Source organism: Rhipicephalus sanguineus, chromosome 4 (assembly GCF_013339695.2).
Source record: "Rhipicephalus sanguineus isolate Rsan-2018 chromosome 4, BIME_Rsan_1.4, whole genome shotgun sequence".
NCBI classification, from domain to species: Eukaryota; Metazoa; Arthropoda; class Arachnida; order Ixodida; family Ixodidae; genus Rhipicephalus; species Rhipicephalus sanguineus.
Window position 1 is genome coordinate 91,064,174 of NC_051179.1, and position 24,583 is coordinate 91,088,756.

The 24,583-nt window shown below is 43.0% G+C and overlaps 1 protein-coding gene across 1 annotated transcript; it reads right to left on the reverse strand.

Moving 5' to 3' along the window:
• Positions 1-24,105, reverse strand: LOC125758252 (uncharacterized). Its single transcript, XM_049415270.1, has 6 exons — positions 23,976-24,105; positions 9,988-10,214; positions 9,318-9,444; positions 6,291-6,548; positions 4,772-5,032; positions 1-794 (listed from the first exon to the last, which is right to left on the reverse strand). Exons 1-6 carry the CDS (start codon positions 24,103-24,105, stop codon positions 1-3), a joined length of 1,797 nt encoding a protein of 598 aa, XP_049271227.1.
• Between the last annotated feature and the right edge of the window lie 478 nt (positions 24,106-24,583).

Sequence of the window (24,583 nt, forward strand, 5' to 3'; positions counted from 1 at the left end):
TCAATCTCTTTCAACAAGGTTTGGCAAAATACAAACGTATGCTTGGGCTTCGGCAACAAATTCAATTAGAAGGCACGGTGCAACTACATCAGATATTGCCAAAGCAACAACGCTTGACTGTGAAAAAAAACAATCCTTTATGTGAGGAGGTAGCCTCCTGCCTTCACCAGTGCATACCAGCCTCTTAGAAATCAAAACACAGTCAGAGTTCTCATGCCCACCATTCATTACTACAAGTATTCTGTCAATTACAAAAAAATTGCCCTCTTTCGTCTGCACAACTGAACTGTTGCTCTTTCTGGCTCTTGTATACCTGGTACTGGTAAACATGGTTCCCTTAAAAAAAAAACGGAAGTGCTCTTGCACAGAAGGGACATATCCAAACACCAAGGAGAGAGCATTTTCTTCCTCATTTGAGAGCACAGGAGACGGCACACATGAACCAAACATGCATGCACCATTCACGTGTGTGGCACTTGTGGTTAAGGGGTGGCCAAGAAGAGTGTCAGCAAAGTTTGCAACTTTCCTCTGCAGAGGGAAAAACGTCATGGCAAGCTCAAGCTGCTGTAGCATTACCATTCGCTCTAGCACTTGCTGTGGCACTCCCTTAGCTGACGTCACTGTTCTAAGAACTTTACCGTTGCCATGCTCAAAAACAAACGCCGAGTGCGCCCACAGAGGTCCAAAGTTCCTGGCAGCTGTCACCAAGTGGAGAAGTTGATGATGATTGAAAGTCATCATGCGCGGTCCGTAAAGAGTGAGCGTCCTGGAGACGAAGTCTTGAAGCAAGCGCCCTATAAAACAAAGGAGTGCCAAGTGAATGCATTATAATACAGGTAAATGCACAAACTAAGGTTCCTTGCAAAAGAAGTTTTCCAGAAATTCATTTTTTTAAATAGCAAACATTCGCACACAAATGTTACACTTAATACTATGATTTAAGTTGATGTCTTACATGTTCTTAGCATAGCCTGCAGGCTGAAACATCTAGCAAACACATTATTAAACTCACAGTGACACAAAGCCGACGACAAAAAAGTGTGAGCACACAAACAGACGCAGGAGAAAAAAATGAGACAAGATAAACGCTGGTATTTGTAAGCATTCCTGATGTCTCATTCTCTTCCGCTGTGTCCCGATTTCTCATGTTCTTATCGCCCAGGTGCATCCTCGAAAAGCTGCGACTTGTACCCTCAAATAATTGCTGCAAACAAAAATAATGCAACATGTTTCTTTATATTCTTTTTATATGATCTGTAAGGGTCTCTTTGTGGAATTTTAAGAAAAATCGAAGGTGCAATTTTTTTAAATATTGATTTTTCTCTGGCTTAACTGTTGCCAAAATTGAAATTTTGAGGCCATTTATAAAAATATGTACTTGAGGTCAAGCAACAATATTAACAAGCCATATTGAACACATTATGTTGTCATAGGTCACAAAGTTATGAAACACTAGCTGTGTCAGCTTAGCAGAAAAAAATTCTCAAATATAGCAACTTTTAAAAAACGTCGCCTGTTCAGACATTTTTCAAAAACAGTTTCCATCTGTCCACAGGCTTCAAACAATGATGCTTCACTCTTCATTACGCATACGTTTTACCAAAACAACCTTTTCTTTGTAAAGTTAATATTTGTGTTTTTATATCGTCGTGAACTTTCGAGAATGACAAGGGATGAAATTAGTTTCTCCACATATAAGTTCAATATATTTTCCTCCTAAATTATGCAGTTAATAAAAGAATGCTCCCTTTCAGGCTACTGGGTGGTATGTGCACAAAATATAAAATACTCAATCAAATCTAAAATATCAATTTTTGGACCCGTGTCAATCTCTCATGAACTCACCCGTATGCAATTCACTATGTCACACCTGCCAGCAATTATGTACTCAGAGGCGCAGCCAGAATGTTTTAACATTTTGTATGTGTATATATACGCGTTGTACATGCACACATATAAATATAGGAATCAAAACACCTGAAGAAGTGTCAGACCACCCTGCCAAAGAAATATTTCTGGCTATGCTCCTGTATGCACTCCACCAGGTTGGCCATCACTAAAGTGCGAGCATGATCTATTCCCTACCTCCACTTTCATATTTAAGACAGATGAACTCTCTTTAGTGTCTTTGCAGGTGTTTATATTTGAATGAAATGGCCATTAGTATGAATAATTCTTCCAACGAGCCTGAAATTTGCATTCAAGTACAAGACAGAGACAACATGCCGTATATACTGCCATTGTGTTGAATCAGGTTTTCAAAAAGTACAGCCACATACACCTGAAATGCTGCAAATGATGCTACCCAAACCAGTGTTGCGAAATGGGTGCCTTCATTCCATTCCAGTTCCATTTCAGGGAATTGGAACTTGCCGCAATTCTATTCCTTTCAATTCCTCGGAATGAAAAAAAACTTAGCCCATTCCCACTCCGCGAATGGCCGGGCAGTTCAATTCCATTCCCGTATTTCCTCAACCTAGGAAAGGCATCTTGATAGTTTTATCGAGTTAAGAATGAATGCCTCATAAAGCTGATGTCATCAGATGCATTAAGAACTGCAAAAGTACGCACAACACGTTACCAAGGTCGAGGCATAGTAGCTTGGTGACATATCTCGCGCAGTAGAACCACCCTACTTATTCCCATAGGGGCAGTTCTCCCACTACCTGTAGTATTTGCATGGTCAGCATGTTTGAACGAATGGTGATGTTTTAATATTGTTTAGACTTAGATGTGTTAATGCTAAAACGATGACATAGGGAATTTTATGCTGACAAATGTAGTGTTCAAGAAGACTAAGCAGTTTTTCCATGCGTCTGGAGCGGTCGTGAATATGTAGAAAACTAAGATTCGGTTAATGGGGAACAAAACCCTCTAGATCTACTGGTATTAGTTGGAACAGTGCACCGCTTGGGCACCTTGTGCCTTTGCATCGAATACAGAACACTGGGCCGCACTGCTCGTCGGCACTCACGCTTGTCAAGCGTGCCTCGCAAGCATGGATGGGGTGAGGAGAACTGTCTGTGTTCGCTTGTGCGCAGGTATGCAATGTCTTCCTTGTCGCAAAGGTTATGTATGTGTGTCAGGTATTAAACTGCTTGTGAGATAAAGGTCAGGCAGTGCATGAGTATTCGCCACTTTCGTGTAGGGCTATCAATGGGAACCAACGCGCAGGGATAATTTTTTTCTCCCTTCAGTATCTGCTGGGATAATGCATTTGTTTGTACACTAACTTATGCCTCGGTTTCTCTTTTACAAATTGGCACATCGTTCACCTTTTGCACTATGCCTACCCTTGGCTCTGGCTAACTAAAGATGGACCTAGAGAATTTGTGGCCTTCGACATCGAAAAAACATGTACTCAGGCCTATATGACTAATTTGAGCATGATATTACAGCAGTAGCAATTAAGGGTGTAGCCTGTTGTGGGAATCGGTTTCATGCGAAGCAGTCAGCGAGTACTTCTATGCTGTATTTTAAGGCTTTCCTTCCCAATGCCCTCATTGCTTGGCGATGCGGACACGGGTATGTGCCGAGTCGTAGCAACCGAGCAAAGAAAAAATGCAAAGAAAAGAAATAACGATAATAATGAAATGATCCCACCCCGGAGAACGAGTGCGGGCTGACCAGCTCTCAGCTCGAGACTCAGGAACGCCTGATCTCCCGGGCTAGAGCAGCAGCGGTCGCTCGCAGCTTTCTGAACTGTAGAACTGTAGTAAGTGCGTTGCTTATAAATGTACCGTGCTTGTAATCAGCCAAGCCATTTTAAAAATATTGCTTTGTTAAATTCGAGGCTTTGAAGTTTGAAAAACATCGCGTAGACGAAAACGTGCTCTATTTTCGGAAAAAGGCGTAATTCCATTCCCATTCCATTCCGAGCAAAAGGTGCTTAATTCCATTCCTCCAAGCATTGTCCCCATTCCATTCCGGGGTCGCGAAAATGTGGAACGATTCCGGAGTCATTCCAATTCCGGAGTGGCAACTCCGCAACACTGACCCAGACAGAACGAAAAATAAAACCAGATGGACAAATATGAACGTAATAAGGGTTTAGTAGTTCAGAGTCGGATGCTGCCCGCATACTCTTGGCCAAGTGTATTTGCGTGTGCATTTTACAGAAACTGACTGAATTCTTTTCACCCTTGGTGTCCATATTTTTACGTGAGGATATTAAAACTGTAGTCCTACCAGTTAGACAAGCATGCATGAAACTTGTTTCAGTGACTTCTGTGTCCCAAAAGTATTTTTCATTGGATATCATTACAATTTCCAATCATAAATTAGATTACTTTTGAATGATAAAATATGAGGTGAACGCACCACCTTTTACTTCAGCCCTGCCCTCCCTTCTCTCTCCTCCTACAGCACTTAAAAACCAACATAATCATTGTCTTGCCTATATACTATACAAATAACTGCTAGGTTAGAAACCGAAATGCACCAGAAGACAACCAATCAAACTATTCAGTTCAAGAGACATGCACTGGAAATGGCATGGCAACAACAAATTCTCAAAAAGGCATAATACTCTATGCCAGGCGAAAGCATTTTGTTCGAGAGTCTCCCATTGCACGCACAAAGGAGACCATAAACACCAGGGAAACTTAATAGAGAAAGCACTTGTTCTAAGCATTTTTGCCTTTGTATTTAAAGCCTGTGCACTGCAAGCAAATGGATTACTTTTTCCACAAAACCTCTTTCTTCAAAAATAATGATCAACATTATTTTACAGAACAAGTGCACCCATATTAAAGAACATAGACTGCCATACCTGCACGCAGCAGCTGGCTCTCAGTCAATTCCTCTTGAAGAAGCACAAATATTCCTTCCGCCAGCAGCATGAAATGGTTGAGGTAACGCTGCGGCAGTATGCCCAAACAACAAGGCACAGCATAAAACAGCAACCAGCTCCGCCACTCGCTGGCCTTCCAGTGGCATCGCTCCTTCAGTGATCGTGGAAGGCGTGTGAAGGAATGTGGTGGCTTGATTCCCATCAGCCGCGCATCGATTTCAGCAACAGTGGTTGGGCGTCCTAAAGAAGGAAGCCATTGACTGTTGGTAGCAAACTACAACAAAGCATGGAAAAATCTTACTTCAAGGAAACCTTAAAAAGACAACAAAGCAAATAAAAGGTTATGCTTTACTGACAGACTAATTCTTGAGAATGTTTGAATCTAGATATTAAAGAGAATGTATGACACAAAATGAGCCTCCAGCTAACCATTCTACAACATGGCTCACTTTCTGGCCCTGCTCTTGCGTTTTTCCAATGTTATAACCAACAAACCATACCACCATGTTACAGGCAGTGAAGGTTTATGTGCCATCTTCCCCAATCAAGAGGCAGGAGGGCATTTGGATTGCTCTAAGGGTATCTGGACCCTTTGAAAGTGATATACTCCTAAATAAAGCACTGCTTAACATGAAACTTGGGTTCAACTTAACATTACTTTCAAGTGTCCCATTTACATGTCTGCATGATGGCCATCTGTACAACTCGGATATAAAAAGTGCCACCATCCCTATTACTTCAGCGCTGACATTTTTCTGTGTACCAAATGGTAGCTTTTACAATAAAAGAACAATTTTTCAAGTCAGGCATGATAAGGTATGCAGACTGGGATAATTGATGAAGTAATTTTGTAGCCAGGCCATATAAAGTACATTAAAACAGAACAAGTATGACAGGTCCTGGATAAAATGAGAAGCAATCAAAATGAGCGTGGTTAGTATGCCAAGAAGGCTTGTAGGATGTGGAGGCATCATGCCTTTTAAAAAGAATAGCGGTATAGACTATACGCATGTTTTTTTTTTCTTTTCATGAAAAAGGCAGACAACAGAATAAACGAGTCACCACAAGCTTTTTACTATTCATTTTTGTTTGGACAGCTTGTTTTACTAGTTTTAATAATGCTTGCTTGTGAGAATTCACAAACATGATTTAATCATATAAATTGCTAATTGCTCTCTCTTTCACGCATTGCTGTCAGTTATTTACTATCTATATTTTAAAAAATTGGCCTCAAAGAAGTGGACCATACTTCAGTTACATGCTTAGCTCTATGTCCCATTGACCTTTGAGACATACAGTAAGAACCCAACATCTTCCCAGCTTTCCTCATTGTAAACAAAGCCAGATTCTAACTCTGCAGGTTTTTAGGAAACTAACCCAAAAATAAATGACTCTGCATAGTTTCCTTTCCACCTATACTTGTCAGTAATTGTTCGGGTATCTCCAGTTTCTTGAGACATGAACTACAGCTCTGAAAAATTCTATCTTAATACCATACCTATGTAGAATGGCTCTTGACTGTTGGTTGAATCGAGCCAGCAGTCTGTGAAACATTTTGCTACTCCGAGCAGTACACAATGCATATAGTCCACAGTGTACCCGGACACCAAGTCAAAATGCTTTAGCCTCATAAGTGGCGATGGTCCTTTCAGTCCATTTACTGGCTCTCCAACTTCCACGGCAAACCTCATGTCCCTCCTCACGTCCTCGGAGTTCCTGAGGTCACCAACAGTGGACAACATGTACCGCTGGGCTCCTGAAAATAAAATATCAAGCAGTATATACAATGTGTACTGTCATACTCATGGGTGCTGTGAACTATACAATGGCATATTGAAAATTGTTGGCATGAGAGATGAAGCACTGGTGCTGATATGTTAGCAGCGGTTTCTGTCTAACCCTGCACAGCATTTTTGAATAGAATATATTAATGAGCCATGCATTTTAATCACCTTGATATATAAGAGAATTGCACTGTAAGACAAACACATCTTAATGGTTACCGAGATCGGATCGACTGCCACATAGTGTCTTGCTAGGTATTTGTGTATTTATTTACTTATTTACCCTCGCGGTCAATAGGCATTACAGGTGTATGCAGGGAAATGCTGCAGTCACCGAACGTGAACATTACAAGTGCAACAAAATTCTCACTGCCAAAGAAGCTACACACATGGATTCATATGACCAAGAGTACTTAGTCATTTTCTATTTCAGTGTTTTGTTTCCTGCTGTTCATGACTGCATTTAGCGTCAATACATTGTAGCAGTCGAGAAGTGGAGTAGGCCCATTTAAAAACAGTGCGATGTGCACGACACAGTGGCAATCTTGTGAAATGCACATCCTCCAAATGGCAAGAAAGCTGAATAATACTTGTCACTTTGAGTACAGTACTCATGGATTCAAACAGGACAATTTAGGGCTAAGTAGCATACTATATACCAGGGGTCTCAAACTCACCGCAGCCAGCGGGCCGCAGTCACGAATTTACTCCCTCAAGGGCCGGGGCAGGGAAGGAGGTAAGAGCGCGGAGGGGGGCAATTTGCCAGCAAACGCTGCCATTGGAAAGAAAACTTTCCCATATCCCATATAAAGTTCATTTCTGAAAGAGATTTCGTGCCAGGATTCCAACGACATGTCGATACCGATCTCCAAATTGACTCCAATCTGGACGTTCATTGTGAAATACAATTTTTGTTTCACAGTTATGTTTCAAAACAAAGTGAACACATGGGATGCCTCATGCAGTCATTGCTTTAAGCCAGTCAGGTCTATGTAGCTCCTGAACATACTTAATAAGAAATTTTTTAACGACGTGGTGTGAAGACAGTCATGTGCGGTTCGCGGGCCGCAACCGAGAGCCTGGCGGGCCGCATGCGGCCCGCGTGTTTGAGACCCCCCTGCTATGAACTAGTGTTTCTATTATATTCAGTTGGGCTCATATCGACGTAATTTTGACTCTTAACGTGTATATCGGAGCCAACATTACCTTTAAAGACCACGTTCATAGTGACATGACGTGACTATGTCAAGCAATTGCACATATTAGTCACTATACTAAACAATTTGATGTCACGTTTGAGTCCATGAGTACTTTACAGTCACCCAAATTCTTAACTAAAGTGCATGAGCGGTAGTTTTTTTTCCCAGCACCTGTGCTATATGAGTGAATTAAGTTGCAAAAAGAATGAGGGCATATGCGTGCCTATAAAATGCATACTCACAAAACCATTTTTCGCAACTTAGTTCCATCACGTACATGTGGCACTGACGCACAGAAAAGTCATGGTCATGGACGCTAGTGAAAGGTTTTGGAGACTGTACATTCTACTATTGATTGTCATTTGGCAGCTCAGACTCATATGTTCGCCAAACATTCCTGTGCAACACACTCACCACAAAGTACAGATTTTACAATTTAACTGTGCACGCAGCATCAGTAGCAGTTCTTGACAGCAAAATTATATTGTTTACTAGCATAGCCGGGCAATCAGAGGCCAACTAAGAATTCAGAAACTGTACTTCTTTGTATGAGCTTGGCATTTTTTCATCTAAGCAGCTGGCCAAAAGAGCACATGCAATGTGAATATTTATTGACCCACTTTCAACGTCTATAGCAACTGGAAAACTCACTTATCTCATTTCCTGAACCCGTGCATTTTGCACACATTATGCCATAAAAAGATTAAATGTAAAACCCACTTATCTTATTTGCTGAACCCATGCATTTTGCACACATAATTGTGCCATAAAAAGATGAAACAGGGCTTCAACTTTCAGAGTCTGTCAAACTAACAATGTAGAGCATCAGGAAAATTCCCGACAGCCTGCGCAATAATTAGCAACATGCATTTAACACCTACTGTTCTATGCGCTTCAACGTAAGGTTGTCTATCTTTTTTTTTCAGTATTACTAGCAACTACTCTAATGACTTCTTAAAAGTGAAGTCATGTCCAAATTTCCGCTGTATATATTTATATCAACTAGCTCACGTTTGAACCCTTTCAAATTCCATATGTAAGAGTATTTTGCGACGATAAAATGCGTAACGCAAAGTTCGTAGGTTCGGTCCCCGCTGGTAGTGAGTTGCTTCTTCACCCACATTCATTAATTTTTCCCTTAATTTAATAATTACTAGGTCTCCTATGCCGTTCTTCGTTTCAATATCTCTTGCTTTCACATGGTTGTGTCACATAAAAACATTCATTCCCAATATTTTGATATATATATTATATAAAAGCTAGTGCTTCTTTTGGTGCACTAAAAATGTACTAGTTACAAGCAGCAAACTTGCACCATCAATGTTGTATACAGTAAGACCAAGTAGTTAGGCAACACATTTTATGGAGAATATATCATACCTTCATGATGCTCTGCACAGGTGTAGCACCACGGACATCCAAACAAGCCGTTGAATTGTACCATGCTGCCCACGGCAGCCCGAGCTGGAGCATCGACACAACAGCAGATAGCATGAATTGCAGATCGCATAACTGTTGTTGCGTGCTTCCACACGATGCTACCACACTGGTTCAGTTCATCCACAAACTTGGCCATGAAGAGCGACATGTCGGGGTGACTCCCAAACCAGAGGCCGCCAAGCATACAGTTCTTCGTTCTGGCGTCCGGTGGCAGCTCGTTGACCAGGAACTGTATCGGCCACACTGAAGACGTGGGTGATTTAAAGACAGGGCTGCCATCCGTGTTGAGTGTTAAAGTCAGATCCCTCCAACTGATCAAGCCATTTTTTCGGAGCTGTTGAGACACAAGTCCTGTTGAGATGTCATTCAAACACGGAATGTTCCGATCAATGGCTTCCTTTATTTTCAGAAGATTGTTGAAGAGAGCTTCTTTCGTTTTGGACAATAAGCACCTCAGCTGCTCTTTCATGTCTAGAATAACAAAATAACTTCCTCTTGCCTTGAGTGTAACGACGGCGGTGTTGATAGAACAGGAAGGGCATGTCATTGTAGAGGAGCCGGCCGGCTGCATAAGGTTACCACACTTATCACAATAAAAAAAGTGTTTCATAATTGTTTGCATCCTGTTTGACCACAGTTTGCGGAAAAGGTATTTTGATTTCGGCAGCACATCGCCTCTGAAACCGAAAAGGCCGTCTATCAGCCGCAGCAGGTCGTCAAGTGCGACCCAGGTTAGGCCGTGTGTTATGACGAACGCCATAATCATTATCACCGCAGCCGCCTTTGTCGTAGGGGAGCCTGGGAGCGTTGCTCCATGCAATTCGGAGAAGTCCGATGCCAGCAACTCCTCCTCTTCAAAGTTGTCGCCCTCTTCTTGCGATTCACCGCCGCTACTGTCGCTTCTCGAATGGTCACTGTATTCATCTTCAGACGCTGTTGCCGAAGCTGGCACTTCTCCTTGTGAGCGGGCATAGTGGCCTCTGTCCGAATCGCATTCGCCTGAAGATGGTGATGTCAAAACAGGCGCTGGCGAACCGTCGTTGACTAACGGGCCCCGGGTGTCACTTTGCTGATCAACTGGCACAGTCGACGATGCGGACGCTTCGCATGCATCGGACTCTTGCGACAGTGAAGCCGCACTTGTGCTTGGCACACAAGCGGCGTGCTGCGCAAGGGTTCGCTTTCTCTTCGCTACCCTATATCTCGTCGTGTGCGGCAAAACAAAAGGTTCGCTTCTGTCGAGATATAATTTACGATGCTTTGGGGTAGACGGATCAGACATCATGCACACTCACACAGCAGCTGCAAAACCCACAGAACAAGCCATGCGGTCGTGCCATTCGTGCCGTTCGTGCTGCAAGCAGAGTTCGTCGATCATGCCGAGTAGCGAAACTCTCTATATACAAAATCTAATATCTCCATTGATGGAATACGCGGTTAAACTTGATAGTTGTCCCGTTTTCTCTTGACTAAAAAAAAATTCAGCATCATAACAACGTGATAAAAAAAACGTGTTGTTTATGTTTTATTCTTCGGCTTCCAGATGACGCGACAATCTGCAAGTTTTACAAGCATAGGCACATTTGATTTCTGCCGCTTTCTCTGCTTTCTACCGTGCACACACTCCACAAGTCAACCAAGTCAACGTCAACACTAGGGACCCTAGTCAACACAACACGTCAACGGCTTTAGGTGGCGTTGCAGAGTAGCCAGAGTAGCCACATGCAGCCACGAAGGGCGCTCTCAGTCGACGGTGCATTAGAGTGGTGTCAGCTTTTGAAAGGGCAGATGCCGCCTCCTCGGCCTCGGCGGCAGCGTTGCCGCCATTTTGAACCCCCCGCCCGGTCACTTGTGCGTGGCGCGCGTGCTGTTTTTGGGTCGGTGCTCGTTTCCCTCCAGTTTTATGCGCTCGCTACCGTCACCATGGCCGGGTGTTGCATGCCGCAGTGCACCAATCATTCCAGAAACGCTGGGAGCTGTATCGTTTTAGAAGATACGAGGTTTCTTTGGACAGTAAAAATCAAACGTGACAAGCGGCATCCGAAGAACACATTATGCACTTGCAGCGTACGTTTCCGGCCGGTATTTTGAATGCACATGCAAGAATAATTCTGCCGGTGTTAACCTTGCGTAATAAATGGACACACTGATATCAGCTACATGCTCAAAATGTTTTGGTTCACGTGTGCATGAATCCTGCATTTTACTTCGCAAACATTCTTTACTGCACTTGGTTGGTCCTGTATCTGCCTTTGACTTTTGCTTACGCTATTTTTTGTGATTTGAAATGTATCATGGAATATATTATACGTGTTTGTCTGCAGATCAGATCCTTCTTTTTTCCTAATAATAATTATTTGTGAGAACTTACGTCCCAAGAACCCCGATATGATTATGAGAGGCACCGTATATAGTGGAAGGCTCCTGAAATTTTGACCATCTGTTGTTCTTTAACGCGTACACATAAATCTAAGTACGCGGGCCTCTGTCATTTCACCTCCATCGAAATGGGGCCGCTGCTGCAGGGATTCCATCCCGCAACTTTCGGCTCACCAGTCAAGCACCATAACTAAAACCACAGTGGGTTCTTTGTTTTTATATTCCTTTTCGTGTTTCAAGTACGCCTTCTGTGCTGGTCTGATGCCCACGTATGTAAGTCTGCAGTTAAATGTTTTTATCCTTCTCTGTTTCTGTGTTTCAAGGTTACATTTTCGTCCTGTCTTAAATAATTACGCAGTTCCTGTTTTTTTAATCATTTACGATCACTGTGAATCGACTAGTGGCAGTTGTGTTTTATTATGTAATCTGCGTTTTATTTGTGTAGTTGGTTCTCTCAGCGCAGCGTAAATGCGCACAAATAAATGGCCTGTACACTGGATAATAACGCGCGCGCACACACACACACACACGCACACACACACACACACACACACACACACACACACACACACACACACACACACACACACACACACACACACACACACACACACACACACTGAGTATCTTATTTCTTTGGGCAAGCATAATTTATTTATTAATAATGTAAGCCCTGAAAGCTCATACAGGAATGCGCATACAAACAGTTCTCGCAAAGCGTCTATGCAAAGAAGACGCATGAAAACAACAAGAAGACGGGGAAGCATTGTGTACAGTACACACGCTATGTCAGTAAAAAAAAATACAAGAAACAAAGTCAAGTTGTACAATGAGTACGTCATGGAAAACCAGTTAATGAAATAAAAACTCACAGGCTCCCTTATGCGTTCGCTTAAGACGGCTCGAAAGCGAAAGCCATCTTCTTCTCCGTTTTTTGCGCACAAAGCGCGGTTTAACATTGCCTCCAAGATCGGTTGCACCTCACCTGGCTTTGCACTGCCTTCGTGATCTGCCCACTTTTGACCAAGCTACGATGTCATGCGATAAAGACATCATATGACGTCACGCCAAATTTGTGAAGCCATGATGATGTCATATGGTGACGTCATCACGCGACGATGATTTTTTGCATCCCTCGTCCCCAACGTTGTGGTACGCTGACGCCGTAGACGCGGGACGCCGACGGTCAAGTTTTGCGTTTGATGAGGCATTTAAGGCTTTCGACTTAAAAAAGACGTCCGCCACGGTGGTATAGTGGTGACGGAGCTCGGCTGCTGACCCGAAAGTCACGGGTTCGATCCCGGCCGCGGCGGTCGTATTTAGGTGGAGGCGAAATGCTAGATGCCCGTGTACCGTGCGATGTCAGTGCAGGTAAGAGATGGTCAAAATTCATGGAGCCCTCCACTACGGCGTGCCTCATAATCATATCATGGTTCTGGCAAGTAAAACCCTAGATATTATTGAAAGAGACAAATAAACGACGCCGTGCATCTGCCGCACAAAGTGTAAAACAGTATTGGAAATACTCAATGATATGTGCATGCAATTGGGCATGCGAGAAAACCTGCAGAAACTGGAGATACAAAAAGAAGGAAAAACGCACTGATACTGCGCGCATGCAAATTTTTACGGGATACTACTTAACAACGTATTCATCGTTTCCATAAGGACTCAAGGTGCAACTCGATGCCGATACAGTAGCGGCTACAAATTGTGAGCAAGAAATGTCAGCAATAATAATGATAAAGAAGCTCTCGTTTCATTTTAGCAGGATATTCGCACCATACTGCCCCTCGGCCCTTTATTCTGTGTACAATATGTATGACGCCATTTATAATAAACGAGTAAATTGTTTGCAAACTTAGCTAAATGAGCCACCTTAATCGCGCTTAGGTAGCTTCGCAACACTAAATTGTGTGTGTTCAGATACATATACTGCTGCTGCTGACATGTATACAAATACTTTAAACGATTGTTTGTGTATTTGGAATGCAGAGCTTACGAGAAAATTAAGTAAGGCTTTAGACTTTATTGTTTCCGGCGTAAGGAAGAGGATTGGGTTTCAACATAACAGTCTACGTCTACCTCTAGCGCATAACACATGCACAGGCCGTCAGCTTAGATGAATTACATGTTTCCTTAGTAAACATTTAGGCAACAACAGCAATAAAAGCTGCCCAAGCTTCAAAAAGAAAAGAAAAAGAGAAAGCTCACTAGCGTGCACTTATTTCCGGACGTATCCGCGCACCGCAAGCGCTTTGTGTAGCGCGCTCCGCATGCTGCCGAGCTGCGGCGGGATTCGCAATGGCGGCCGTCGTAGCAGACGACGCGCCTGTCCTCACCCTCAGCGGAGCGCGCGGGCATCAAGGCACCCTAACGGTGCATGCTTCTCTCGTGCATGCATTTATCCAGCGGGTTTAAGATGGGTATATCATAGTATAGTGCCTAGAATACACTATAATCATAGAGTCTCCTATAATTTTAGGTAGGCAGTGTCTATTCTAGACTAAAGTCCCTGGATTTTTCCCTGTCTAGACGTAACGGTAGTAGCCATGGTAGTAGCCGTTGCAGTTACGTCTGGACGTAAGAATAACGAGTATTAAAAGTTACGTGCAGCGTGACAATACAAATACAACCCGTTAGACCTACCGAATCGATTGGTTCTAGTGGCGCAGCGGCTAATGTGTCGTGCTCGGACCTGCGAGAACGTTGGTTCGAAACTCGCTTCTGTGTGAAAATTTTTTTTCTTTTCTGTCCCAGAAGGTTTGAATTTTTTATTTCTGCCGCACTTGCGAAGCGAGGGGAAGCCACGATTAGTTTTCCGCGCTCGAAGGGCGCAGAGGGCCTTCACTGAGCAACAGGAAAATAATGTACTCACGTTTGTGGAAAACCACGCCTGGACTACAGTGTTCTAGAAGTACCTGGACGTAACGATAGCGGTGACTTTAGTAAAAGCATGCATGCCTCGGTCTTATATAGGTCACATTCTTGCTTTGTAGGTGCGAGCGGAGGCCTTGAACAACGCCCTGATCCGAGAGCATTGCAAAAAATGTTGCCCTCCATAGCGAAGATCGAATGTGTGCGACCCGACTCCCCATACCATTTGTGCGCAACCGGTTCCGAATAGAACAGCTACTTTTCAATTGAAATGCCCCTTATTTTTCTGCAACGCGCCAAAGACAACGAAAAAGCGGACGCACACAAACGACGGGGCAGAGCGCAGTTCCAATTACCGCAGCCGCAAAATCGGGACCATGTTCCGCCTAAATCGGGATGTCTGGTCACTTTAAGTATAGTTGAAACCTCCCCCCCCCCCCCCCCCGAAAAAAATTTCTGGCTGCGCGCGCATGGTTTGGCCCATATATCATACACAGCATATTAATTTCTTGTGACTCGGATAAATATTCCAGGGGCATCCGTCGAAAACACACTGGATGATATTTGATCGTTCACGCTTCGTTCGAATCGTCATGCATCATACCTCATACGTACTTCGCCGATTTACATCAGAGATGTGCGAATAAGCGCTTATAATTACTTGTGCATGCATTCATCGCACTTAATTGGTAATGACCCTCAGCTATGGCCCATATGTGTGTGCGTTCACTGATGGTAATTTTAACATTGTGTGGGCTGCACGGCAGGCACGCATTACTTTTCTTGATTTGAGTAAACGACGAAAAACGTTCGTTTCCAATGACACAATACTAATTGAAAAACGTATAGGCGTATTTTTGAGTCACGCGATTGTAAATTTGCGACGAGCACATATATTCACACATTTTCCGCTAATGCCGAAGCGGGAATTTATGATAGCATGGCATCGTGTGGACATTTCACTTCCTCTCATTTCATAACCTATTTTATAAGGGAGCGTTCTATGACCCCCTCCCCTTTTCGGTGTCGTTTACTCGCTGCACGATCTTGTCACCTTCTTGTCCCTAGTTCATTATTTCTGAAGCACGATGAACTGCCAACACATCTAAACGTCCTCCCATCTACACTGCCGAGTAAACGATGGTAGTTATGGCCAGGGCTCCGATGGCACAAGCGGCTGGCTCTGTTTTCCTTCTAGTGCAAGCCATACTTCCCACTGCTTCACATGGATGTTTTTTTTTCCCTTTGTCCATGCTGTTAAACCACAGTTCCTCCATGTGTTAAACATATATGTACGGTTGATTAGTAATGTTTAGGTTGTCCCATGTTATGTGGGTGTTAATGTGTCGGAATGCCACGGACAGGTTTCCCTAAATCTTTTGGGATATATCCCCTGCAGCGGCAGTGGCTACGTTTGTGTACGCAAATTTTTATGCTAGGTGTGCGAACTTGTGGCTAAGGGAGAGCAAGATACATTGCTCATTAGATGCAATGAACCCTCTGCGTAGTATGGTTGTAGCCAAGCGCTTTGGTGAAGGAACTACGATGTTCGACGGGTCGTCCGACGTCGTTCCACAACTAAAGTGAAAAGTATTACTCTTCTTTCCTCAAAGTGAACGCAACCAAGAACTAGTAGCATAAACATTTGGAGCCTATGATTTCCTTCTTTCGAAGTCAAAATGGAACATGACTGACAGCAAAATAATGAAATATTTGGCTTCATGCTCACACAAAACGGCACATTAGTTCTTTTTTTTTTCTTGAAATGTAATATTGACTGCCTTGAAATTATGATATGTGAATTTGACGATATTTTACTCAGTTAAAGCACGTCTCGCCGCCATGTTTTATTCGCTGGTGAGGAGCGCTTCTCCAATCTGGCAACAGTGCGGTCCACACAGCCACACACATTGCTCTATAGCTGAACCGCTCTGATTTTGTCTTTGTTATTTTTGCCCCTTTTATTTGCATCCAATGGATTTTCCTGCCTATGCCTATGTCGCGTATAAAGATGGCGCTAAAGCCGTAGTGGCGGTATCTTTAATTAAGGATTTTTGGCCCACCTCCTTGAAGGAGACCGCGAAAAATAAGCTGGTCTACTGGCGGAAGCATGATGGCTCTCACGACAACGAAGAGGACTACTACCCCGCCGATGTCGAGGAACTTGGGTGTAAGTGACATTTTATGTTATTATTATTTGTGTTTTGGATATCTGTATCTCCTTCAGCGGCGTTGTACGGAGGCGCGTCACGCGCACGCGGAAACACGCGGCGCGTCACGCACCGCGGGCTTGAAACGCAGTATGCACAACTCTACGGGCTTCCTGAGAGTACAACTCGCTGTCATTTAACTTCATTGAGCTGCAAAATGCTGCAGAGAGTCACTTCGCTGGAGGCACTACCATGGTCGACGATCGTTTGACAGGCCGCGTTCCAAGTCCAACGTCAGGAGTATTTTTCTTTGCTCAAAATGAACACAACTTAGAAACAAAGTGAGCATAGATTTTAAGCCTAACATTTTATTCTTTTTGTGCAGAAATTGAAGCTGAGCGATTTCAAAATAATTACTCGTTAATCAACATTAATTACTGAACGTTGCGCGGGGCAAAATACAGCCTCATTTTCTTTATTGCCATGTAATATCGAGTGCCTTGGAATTGTGTTGTGTGAATATGCGCCATTCTAGGCAGTCCTTCATATTCGCACCTGAAGGAGATATACTCGCTCGCATGTCCAACCATGTGCTTCAGCTATAGATAGTCAAAACTGTTTCAGTGCACTGCTCTGAATGGTCTGCACTCACCGAGATGAACCGTGTCATTTGGATGATCGATGCTTAGCCGTGTTCGTATGGGTTCTAGAAATCACCATTTCAATGGCTTATTTGTTGCCACCCAGTCTGTCTGCAACCTGAGCTGTGTACATGATCTTGTCATAAGGTTTTGTAAAAAATGACACGAAAAAAAAGAATGTTCTAAGGTATCACATGCCAAAATCACAATATCATTATTTCACATACTGTTTTGTGACTCCACATCCATTTTGCTCATCTGGGGCGTTTTAACATGCACCTAAATCTAAGTACACGCGTAACTGCAGGTGTGACTGTAATCAGTGGTGTGTATCATGAGGGGGTCAGGGCCCTTGGGTTTCACATAATGCTTCGGGTGGAGAAGGGGGGGGGGGCACCTTGCTAGTGTACACCTTCGGATTTATCTTTTAAACATCACATTTTGAGTTCTTGTTTGTTGACTGTTGACGGTGATTGTGTTAACTGTGAACAGACTAAAATCTGAAGCCCTTCACTGAAGAGTACAAGCTTTCTGAAACGCTCATCCCGTTTCCTTGCTTCGTCTTGGTTGATTTACGCTTCATGTGGAAATTAACAGCTACCAACTCGCCCAATTCGCCATGCTATTGGAGTTCTTTCTGAAATGCTACAGGTTACTTCTAACGTGCCGTGAATGTTTATTATGCTGGTCCTTGAAATAGAAATTAAAGAAAGAATTGCTGGTCATCTACCATTATTTGTGTCGACGGCTTGTGGGAAGCCATTCACAATGAAGTATTAATGTCATTTCTTGAGTATGATTGTTTTAAGAGACTCGCCGGTGAACATTAAAATGTTTTATAAGAAAGATTGCTGGGGTAAGTCTTAGAAGGCTATTTCAACTGGTATAGAGCATGGGGAAATTGAGCCAAAGTTAAAGAAAAACTGTACCTTTACGCATTTGTCACAAGAAAGGTGCTAGCATTTTTGTTATGTGGTTTAACCTGACTGACAAAGCTGGAAATATGCTTAAGCCTACTTATGAGTTCATGCTTAGAAACAAACTTTGCCATGTGACGCACGCTTACACTAATGGGTGCTTATGCTCCTTTCTTTTTTAAAAATTTCATTTGAAAGCATGATTTGAATTTTTACATAATTAAAAGTAAAGCATATTTATAAGAACAAAATGGCCACCATTGGAAGATGTGTGTCACCCCTTGTGATTGTTCTGTATTTATGCCACTTTAATTATACATGGAAATGCACGTGTACCGCATAGTCGGGCACTCTGACAGCTTGCTATATTTATATCACTTTGTGTGCACGTTGCAAGGGTATCAACATGTCTAAGAAATTTTAATGTTACAGCATCTAAACCAGACCTCATGAAGAGGTTGACAAGACGAAGGATTCGATGGCCAAGCTCGGTCTTCGAAGACAAAAATTTGGCTGAGGGCCTTGGAAAGGTGACTATGTTGCTTTATTCCACAGGCTATAAATAATAATAATTGTGTGGCTTTGCATATCGAAATGACGTGATTATGAGGGACGCTGTAGGAGAGGGCTCCGGAAATTTGGACGACCTGCTGTTGCTTAATGGGCCTCTCTAAATTCATAGGTCGGCAAATTCACTCATGAGTTGACTCACTCAGACTCAGATCGGGCCATGAGTATGAGTTTGAGGAAGTCCAGGTGAGTAGTATTTTGCTTAGTCTGAGTCCGGTTGAAGAAAATTTTGCGAGTCTGAGTCAGAGTGAGCCATGAGCGCAAAATATATTTCTTGAGTTGGTCTGAGTGAGGTCCACTGTTTGTTGCCGACCTATGGTCCCATCGACTGATCTTCAGCATTACTATCAGCCTGCATATCGGCTCATGTTTATACTCGAGTCTATTCTCACATATCTCAGCACACTAGCGTTCATGCGCTACCACAGTATTTATTGATGAGATGTGTCAGTTCGGGGAAGAGGCGCCATGAGCTCCCCTGCAAACTCTTTCACGAGAGCTTCTTAATATAAATATTTTGTTCGAGTAGCGTATTTCATAAATTTGTCCTTACTGGATTGAAACGACTGGTAACTCGTATTTGATGGCAGAAGATCAAAAGGCGTATTGTAGAGCACCCTATTGTGGGAGATATTGGTGTTAGTGAGTATTGATACTGTGATCGAAAAAGCTAATTTTACACCAACAGACTCGCGAGTCGACTCAAGCAGGCTCACTCATACTCAGGTGAAGCCATGAGTGTGAGTGAGTCCAGCTGAATAAATATGTTGGTGAGTGTAAGTCTGAGTGAGCCCAGTTGAAAAAAAATTTAGTGAATGTGAGTCCGAGTGAGTCTGGTTTTGCAAAACTTTGGTAAATCTGAATCTAAGTGAGCCCTCAGAGCAAAATACTTTTAAGTGAGTCTGAGTGAGCTGCACATTTTTCACGGACCTATGCCCAAATCTAAGCACATGGGCTTCCAGAATTCCACCTCCATCAAAATGCGACCACGGAGGTCGGAGTTCGATCCCATAATCTTTGGGTCAGCAGTTGAGCACCGGTGAGTGCAACATCACCAAACGTCATGTCCTGTAGTTCATGGCGCAAACGCCAAAAGCGGCGGTTTGTAAAAAACACATGAAATTCATTGTATCCCTCTAGTTTCTGCCTGAAATGAAGGTTGTGTCTAATAATTTCAGCACCCAATCTTTCAATGTGGCTGAAAATCTTGGCGGCAAGAATTTTGTTCAGTATCCCATTAATTAAGCAATGGCAGCATTACAAAATGCCTTGTGATGTGTTGTTTGCTTGTTGTGCGAGGATCCAAGACAGTCAGTTTCCTTGGAGCCTTTCACTGCAATGTCTCGCATAGCCCTACCATTTGCTTCAAGGCGGTAGGCATAACAACCTGTCAAATAAGTGAATAGGATGTAATAAAGTTTGCGGCTTAAGGTTGCTTTAAAGGGTTTTTTAGTGCATGTTGCTACAGTGAGCGCTGACACGAATGTTTGCAGAGTAAATATTTCCTTATAGGTTTTTCAGTGCAATTCTACTCAGCAAAGACAGTAAGCTAACAATTTTTTGTTGGCTGTAGGCTCTTTTACTAAGCAAAGTATTCTTTCAGGCACAAGTGAGCCGAAAAGAGCTCCATAAACGTAAGGCAGACAGCAAGCGGAAGCGCTTTTTAAGCATGCTGAACAACGATGGAGAATCTTCAGAGATAGAAAACACTGAGAAGTGCACACGTTGTGCTTCAAAGACAGCACGCCTTGAGAGGCGTGTTCAGAATCTTCAAGAAAAGCTTGCGGATGAGCGAGAAAGGAACCAGGAGCTTCAAAAGAGGGTGATTGAAGGCATGGGTAAGCGAACTCGACCAACTCAGCAATGACTTTTCATTTGGTAAGGCAGTGACGTAGAATAAAATCAGAATTGGCTGTAATCTTGCAGGCACTATCATATTTCGTTTTTATTTTTCTGCCTAGGCTCGTGAAACTAATTCAATGTGCCTTTTGTTGGTTTAACTATGTGCACAGATTGGTAGAGGGGGGCACATTGTGTCTATAGATAATGCAATTACAAGTGTAGTGGTGTAGTGTCACTGATCTGTCAGCTACCTGGAGAAAGATAGAAACTTCATTTGCACTGCTCTGAGCTCTTGCCTTGTGATTGAGACTTTTTTCTTCTGTCTTGCAAAATATGCCTCTTTCTCATCCCAAAAAGCAAGCAGTTGTGTTGTGGACTATCACAGCAGAAGTGTGCTAGATTTTGCTGGTTCATACATCAGCAGCAGACTTGAACAGTGCTGAAAGGGCTGGTGCCATCAAATTTGTGGCTTGCGCGTTCTTTGCGGGAAACGTTTGTTTTTGCTCTAGGAAGCGTGATACGTGCTCCAAGATTCATGTATTCTCGCCGAACGATTTGATGTCACCCATTTATATCAACAACTTCGGTTTTGAGGCGCCGAGTTTGACAGTGATATCACTTTCTAGTAAGCTTGAAGTGGGCCCACAAAGCTGTGACGCACGCAGCACTGCATCGTCTGCTCTCACGCACACGCCAGCAATCGTTGAGATGCCTTCAAAACTCACAAAACAAGCTAATAGAGAATATTAGCATGTACATAATTCTGATATACGCAGAGGTCTTTGCGGAGTAAAGGTTACCGGATGATGGTGTCAACATCTTGTGATGCTTCGTGCAACCACATTTATAGGTGTGTTTATTTGTTTTCGCGTAGTGGCTTTGGTGAAAAAAAAAAATGTTGAAAAAGGCAGTGCATTCAGCACTACGTCACTGCTGAAAATTTTCACCAGCAGAGAAGTAGAATACATCAGGCAACCACGTTTCTGTGCTTGCCTGGGGAATCTATCACCATCAGGTGGCCCCACTTATCCAGTCTCGCGTTTGCGGGTACAGTAACCCGGTATGCTAAAGCAAAGAAATGTGCGAGCAAACTAAAATTCTCTAAAGTTGCCTTCACTGGCTCGCATGATTATGCGAATCACTTTGCAAAATGCGAGCAAGTTTGGCTACTTTGGCCACATGTTAAGGAAACATGAGTATAGGTTTGCTGCCGATGCTCTGTTGGCTTGCCAGGTGCAGCGGAGCTGTGGATCACCACTCATTGCACGTCGCTATAATATGGTCTGATGTCACTAAAACTGTTGTTGCACTTCTTTCACAGTGATGTCAGTGTTAGTCGCGCTAGCATTGAGTATCAGTTCGAGAAATCGCAACTGATATTCAATACTTGCTAGCATTGAGTATCAGTTGCGAGAATACGCATTTAAGCACACTTTGGAAGTAGTATAAAGTGTTTGTGGCTAAACGTTTGCCGTGTCCAACACTTCATGCTGGGTGTCCTTGCATACAGAGGAAGCCTACTGCAGGTGTTTTATAGCCGCAAAATTTGGTGACACCACACCTCTACCCTTTAACCGCTGATTTAACTCCCAAAAAATGTACCAATATCGCCAAATTTTTAAGTGGTCACGATTTTTCGATTAAATTCTGATTAGGAAAATATATTACAACATTGATTGCTGTTTAGAATTAGCACAGAAATTCAAAAAGAAAAGCTACTATTGAGGGCAGCTTTCCCTCAATGCATGATGTGGTAATGGGTCAGAACGTACTGAAAGTCAGAAGTATTACTTGATGCAATACATGGTAACACATTGAAAATTGCACAGGTGTTGCTTCGTCGTCACAACAGCTTTCATGATTATAGGGTTAACGGTGTTCACACGCTGCCACACGCGTGCATTGCTCGGTGCATCGCCGTCGTCATCTCAAGCAAAATCTGGGGTAAAGACAACGTCCGAGTCACTGTCGGAAACAAATTCCATGCCATCACTGATTCTGCTTTATGTACTGCTCCTAGAAGCACCTCGTCTTCTTGGAGGATTGCTGCCACTGGCATTCTTCTTGTGAAGTGGCATTGTGAAATGACTGTTGCTGGTCTTAAAATATGCACAATAGACACGTAATGTGCAATTGAAATCCATGACATGACGTTGGCGGCTGAAGGAATGGAAAATCGGGTCGGACGAGTGTGACTCGTCGTTGGCGATATTGGTTCAAACTCGTGTGACGAGTACAGCTCGGGGTTGGCGATTAAAGGGATAAGATGAGGCAGAGTAGAACATACAAAATTTGATTAACTTATGTGTCCTAGAACAGCCAAAAATTGCATTTAAGCAATTTTAATTGCAAGTATGACAAGCATCGCTTTATGTATATAGGGGTATTAGTTGTAAACGGTGCAAGCGTAAGTGAGCCAAGCTCATTAATGTACCATTAATTTACCATTCACTAATGTAGTGAATGGTAAATTTTGGTTGCGTTCCAGCTGGAGGTGTCAGTAACTAGAAATCGGTTTGTGTGTAATATGTTCCAATTTACTTCACAAATGAATAGAAACAGTGCAGTATAATTTTTTTATTAAACTGGAAACTAATTATGTATTTTATCTGTGTTGCACTTTATGATGTGCTGCAGGAGAAATGCAAGAATCTCTTGCATCGCTCAAGCAAGTCTGGTTAAACGACCAAAGGCACAGGGTATGTATTTACGGAAGCGAGTAAGGTTTGCATATTGCACTCTCTTCTGCTTCACTCCCAGAACGTGTGACGATTTGTCCGCTGTTTGATGCAATATCACTTATGGGCGAAAGAACAAATACAGAAAGAAAAAAGATTTATAGAAAGAAATAGTGTTGAAAACAATTTGACGTGGTGGCTTTCGAACCAGCATATCCACACTCTGAAGGTGAGCGTCATAACTACTCGGCTATCTAGGCTCGCTAGCAGAGCACAGCACAGTCTTGTATAGTACGTTATAGCAAGAGGGGGGAAAAGGGTAGTGAGGATGAGAAGGAGGGATGTCAGGGAGAAGAGAAAAGAAAGGACGAGGGGAGAGAGTAAAGCATAGCATAGAAAAAGTGAGAAATAGAAAAGAAAATAGAAAGAAAGTGGAAGCTAGTAAGAAATAGAGGTAGAAATGAACAGAAATATAGATTCCAAACCTCCTTCAGGCTTGGCAGCACGAGTGCGAAGCTGCCTTAATTTTTTTTGTGTATGAACAAAGCTTGCATCATGCGGTTTTGCATGCGGTAACTATGTTGCGATTGTTCAGTGCTCTGCGTATTGCTCACTTGGTCGAATGTTTACTGTTGCATGAATGCTTTTTAGATGGAAATTGCAAGCAAACAAATGGGAGCACTTTCTCCTGTGCCTGTGAGCACACCTGGAGCCCCTTGCTTCAGCCCCTTCAGTGCGCTGATTGACGACGACGACGACCAAGCTGAGACAGCTATGGTTGTGACGGGCTCAGCTGAGGTGATGTACTCCATTTCACCATTGAGGGCCATTCTCATGTTGCATGAACAAGCAACAACTACCGTAAATTCTTAAGTCGAGATGCCTAGCACTTGTGCATGAGCAGACACATTGATAGAATTTGGTTTCAGTCTTGTTTTCCTGTGTTTATTGATTGTGTACAGGTGCGTCTTGAAAAGGGCATTGCAGAAATGCTTTTGACAGCAAATTAGTGTCACCATCTTGTGAAAAATTGTTATTATTCTGTTCTGCTGCACAGATAACAACCATACTTGGTGAGCCTGTTCTTCAATGAACCAGCAATGCAAAACAACTCAAATTTGGGAGGGCCTTTTTATTTTTTATTTTTTGAAAATAATTTTTTAAATCCTGCATCCCCCCTGAACAAGCGCAGGGACCGGGGTTGAATAATACAGGGACAGACAATGAATTTTTGTGATGTCTGTTTCCCTTGGTGCAGTGAAAAGCTTAGTGGCTGCAGTATCTAATCATAGAATGGTAGGGCAGAAAGCGCTT

What these genes read in the sequence shown, in the direction of transcription:
- LOC125758252 (XM_049415270.1), bottom strand. Translation starts at nt 24,105, where the DNA reads ATGAGAATGGCCCTCAATGGTGAAATGGAGTACATCACCTCAGCTGAG. An exon ending in CTACGACAAAGGCGGCTGCG is followed by an intron (nt 9,445 to 9,987) that starts GTGATAATGATT and finishes TGGCCGATACAG; the next exon opens with TTCCTGGTCAACGAGCTGCC. An exon ending in GAGCCAGCTGCTGCGTGCAG is followed by an intron (nt 795 to 4,771) that starts GTATGGCAGTCT and finishes TTTGTTTTATAG; the next exon opens with GGCGCTTGCTTCAAGACTTC.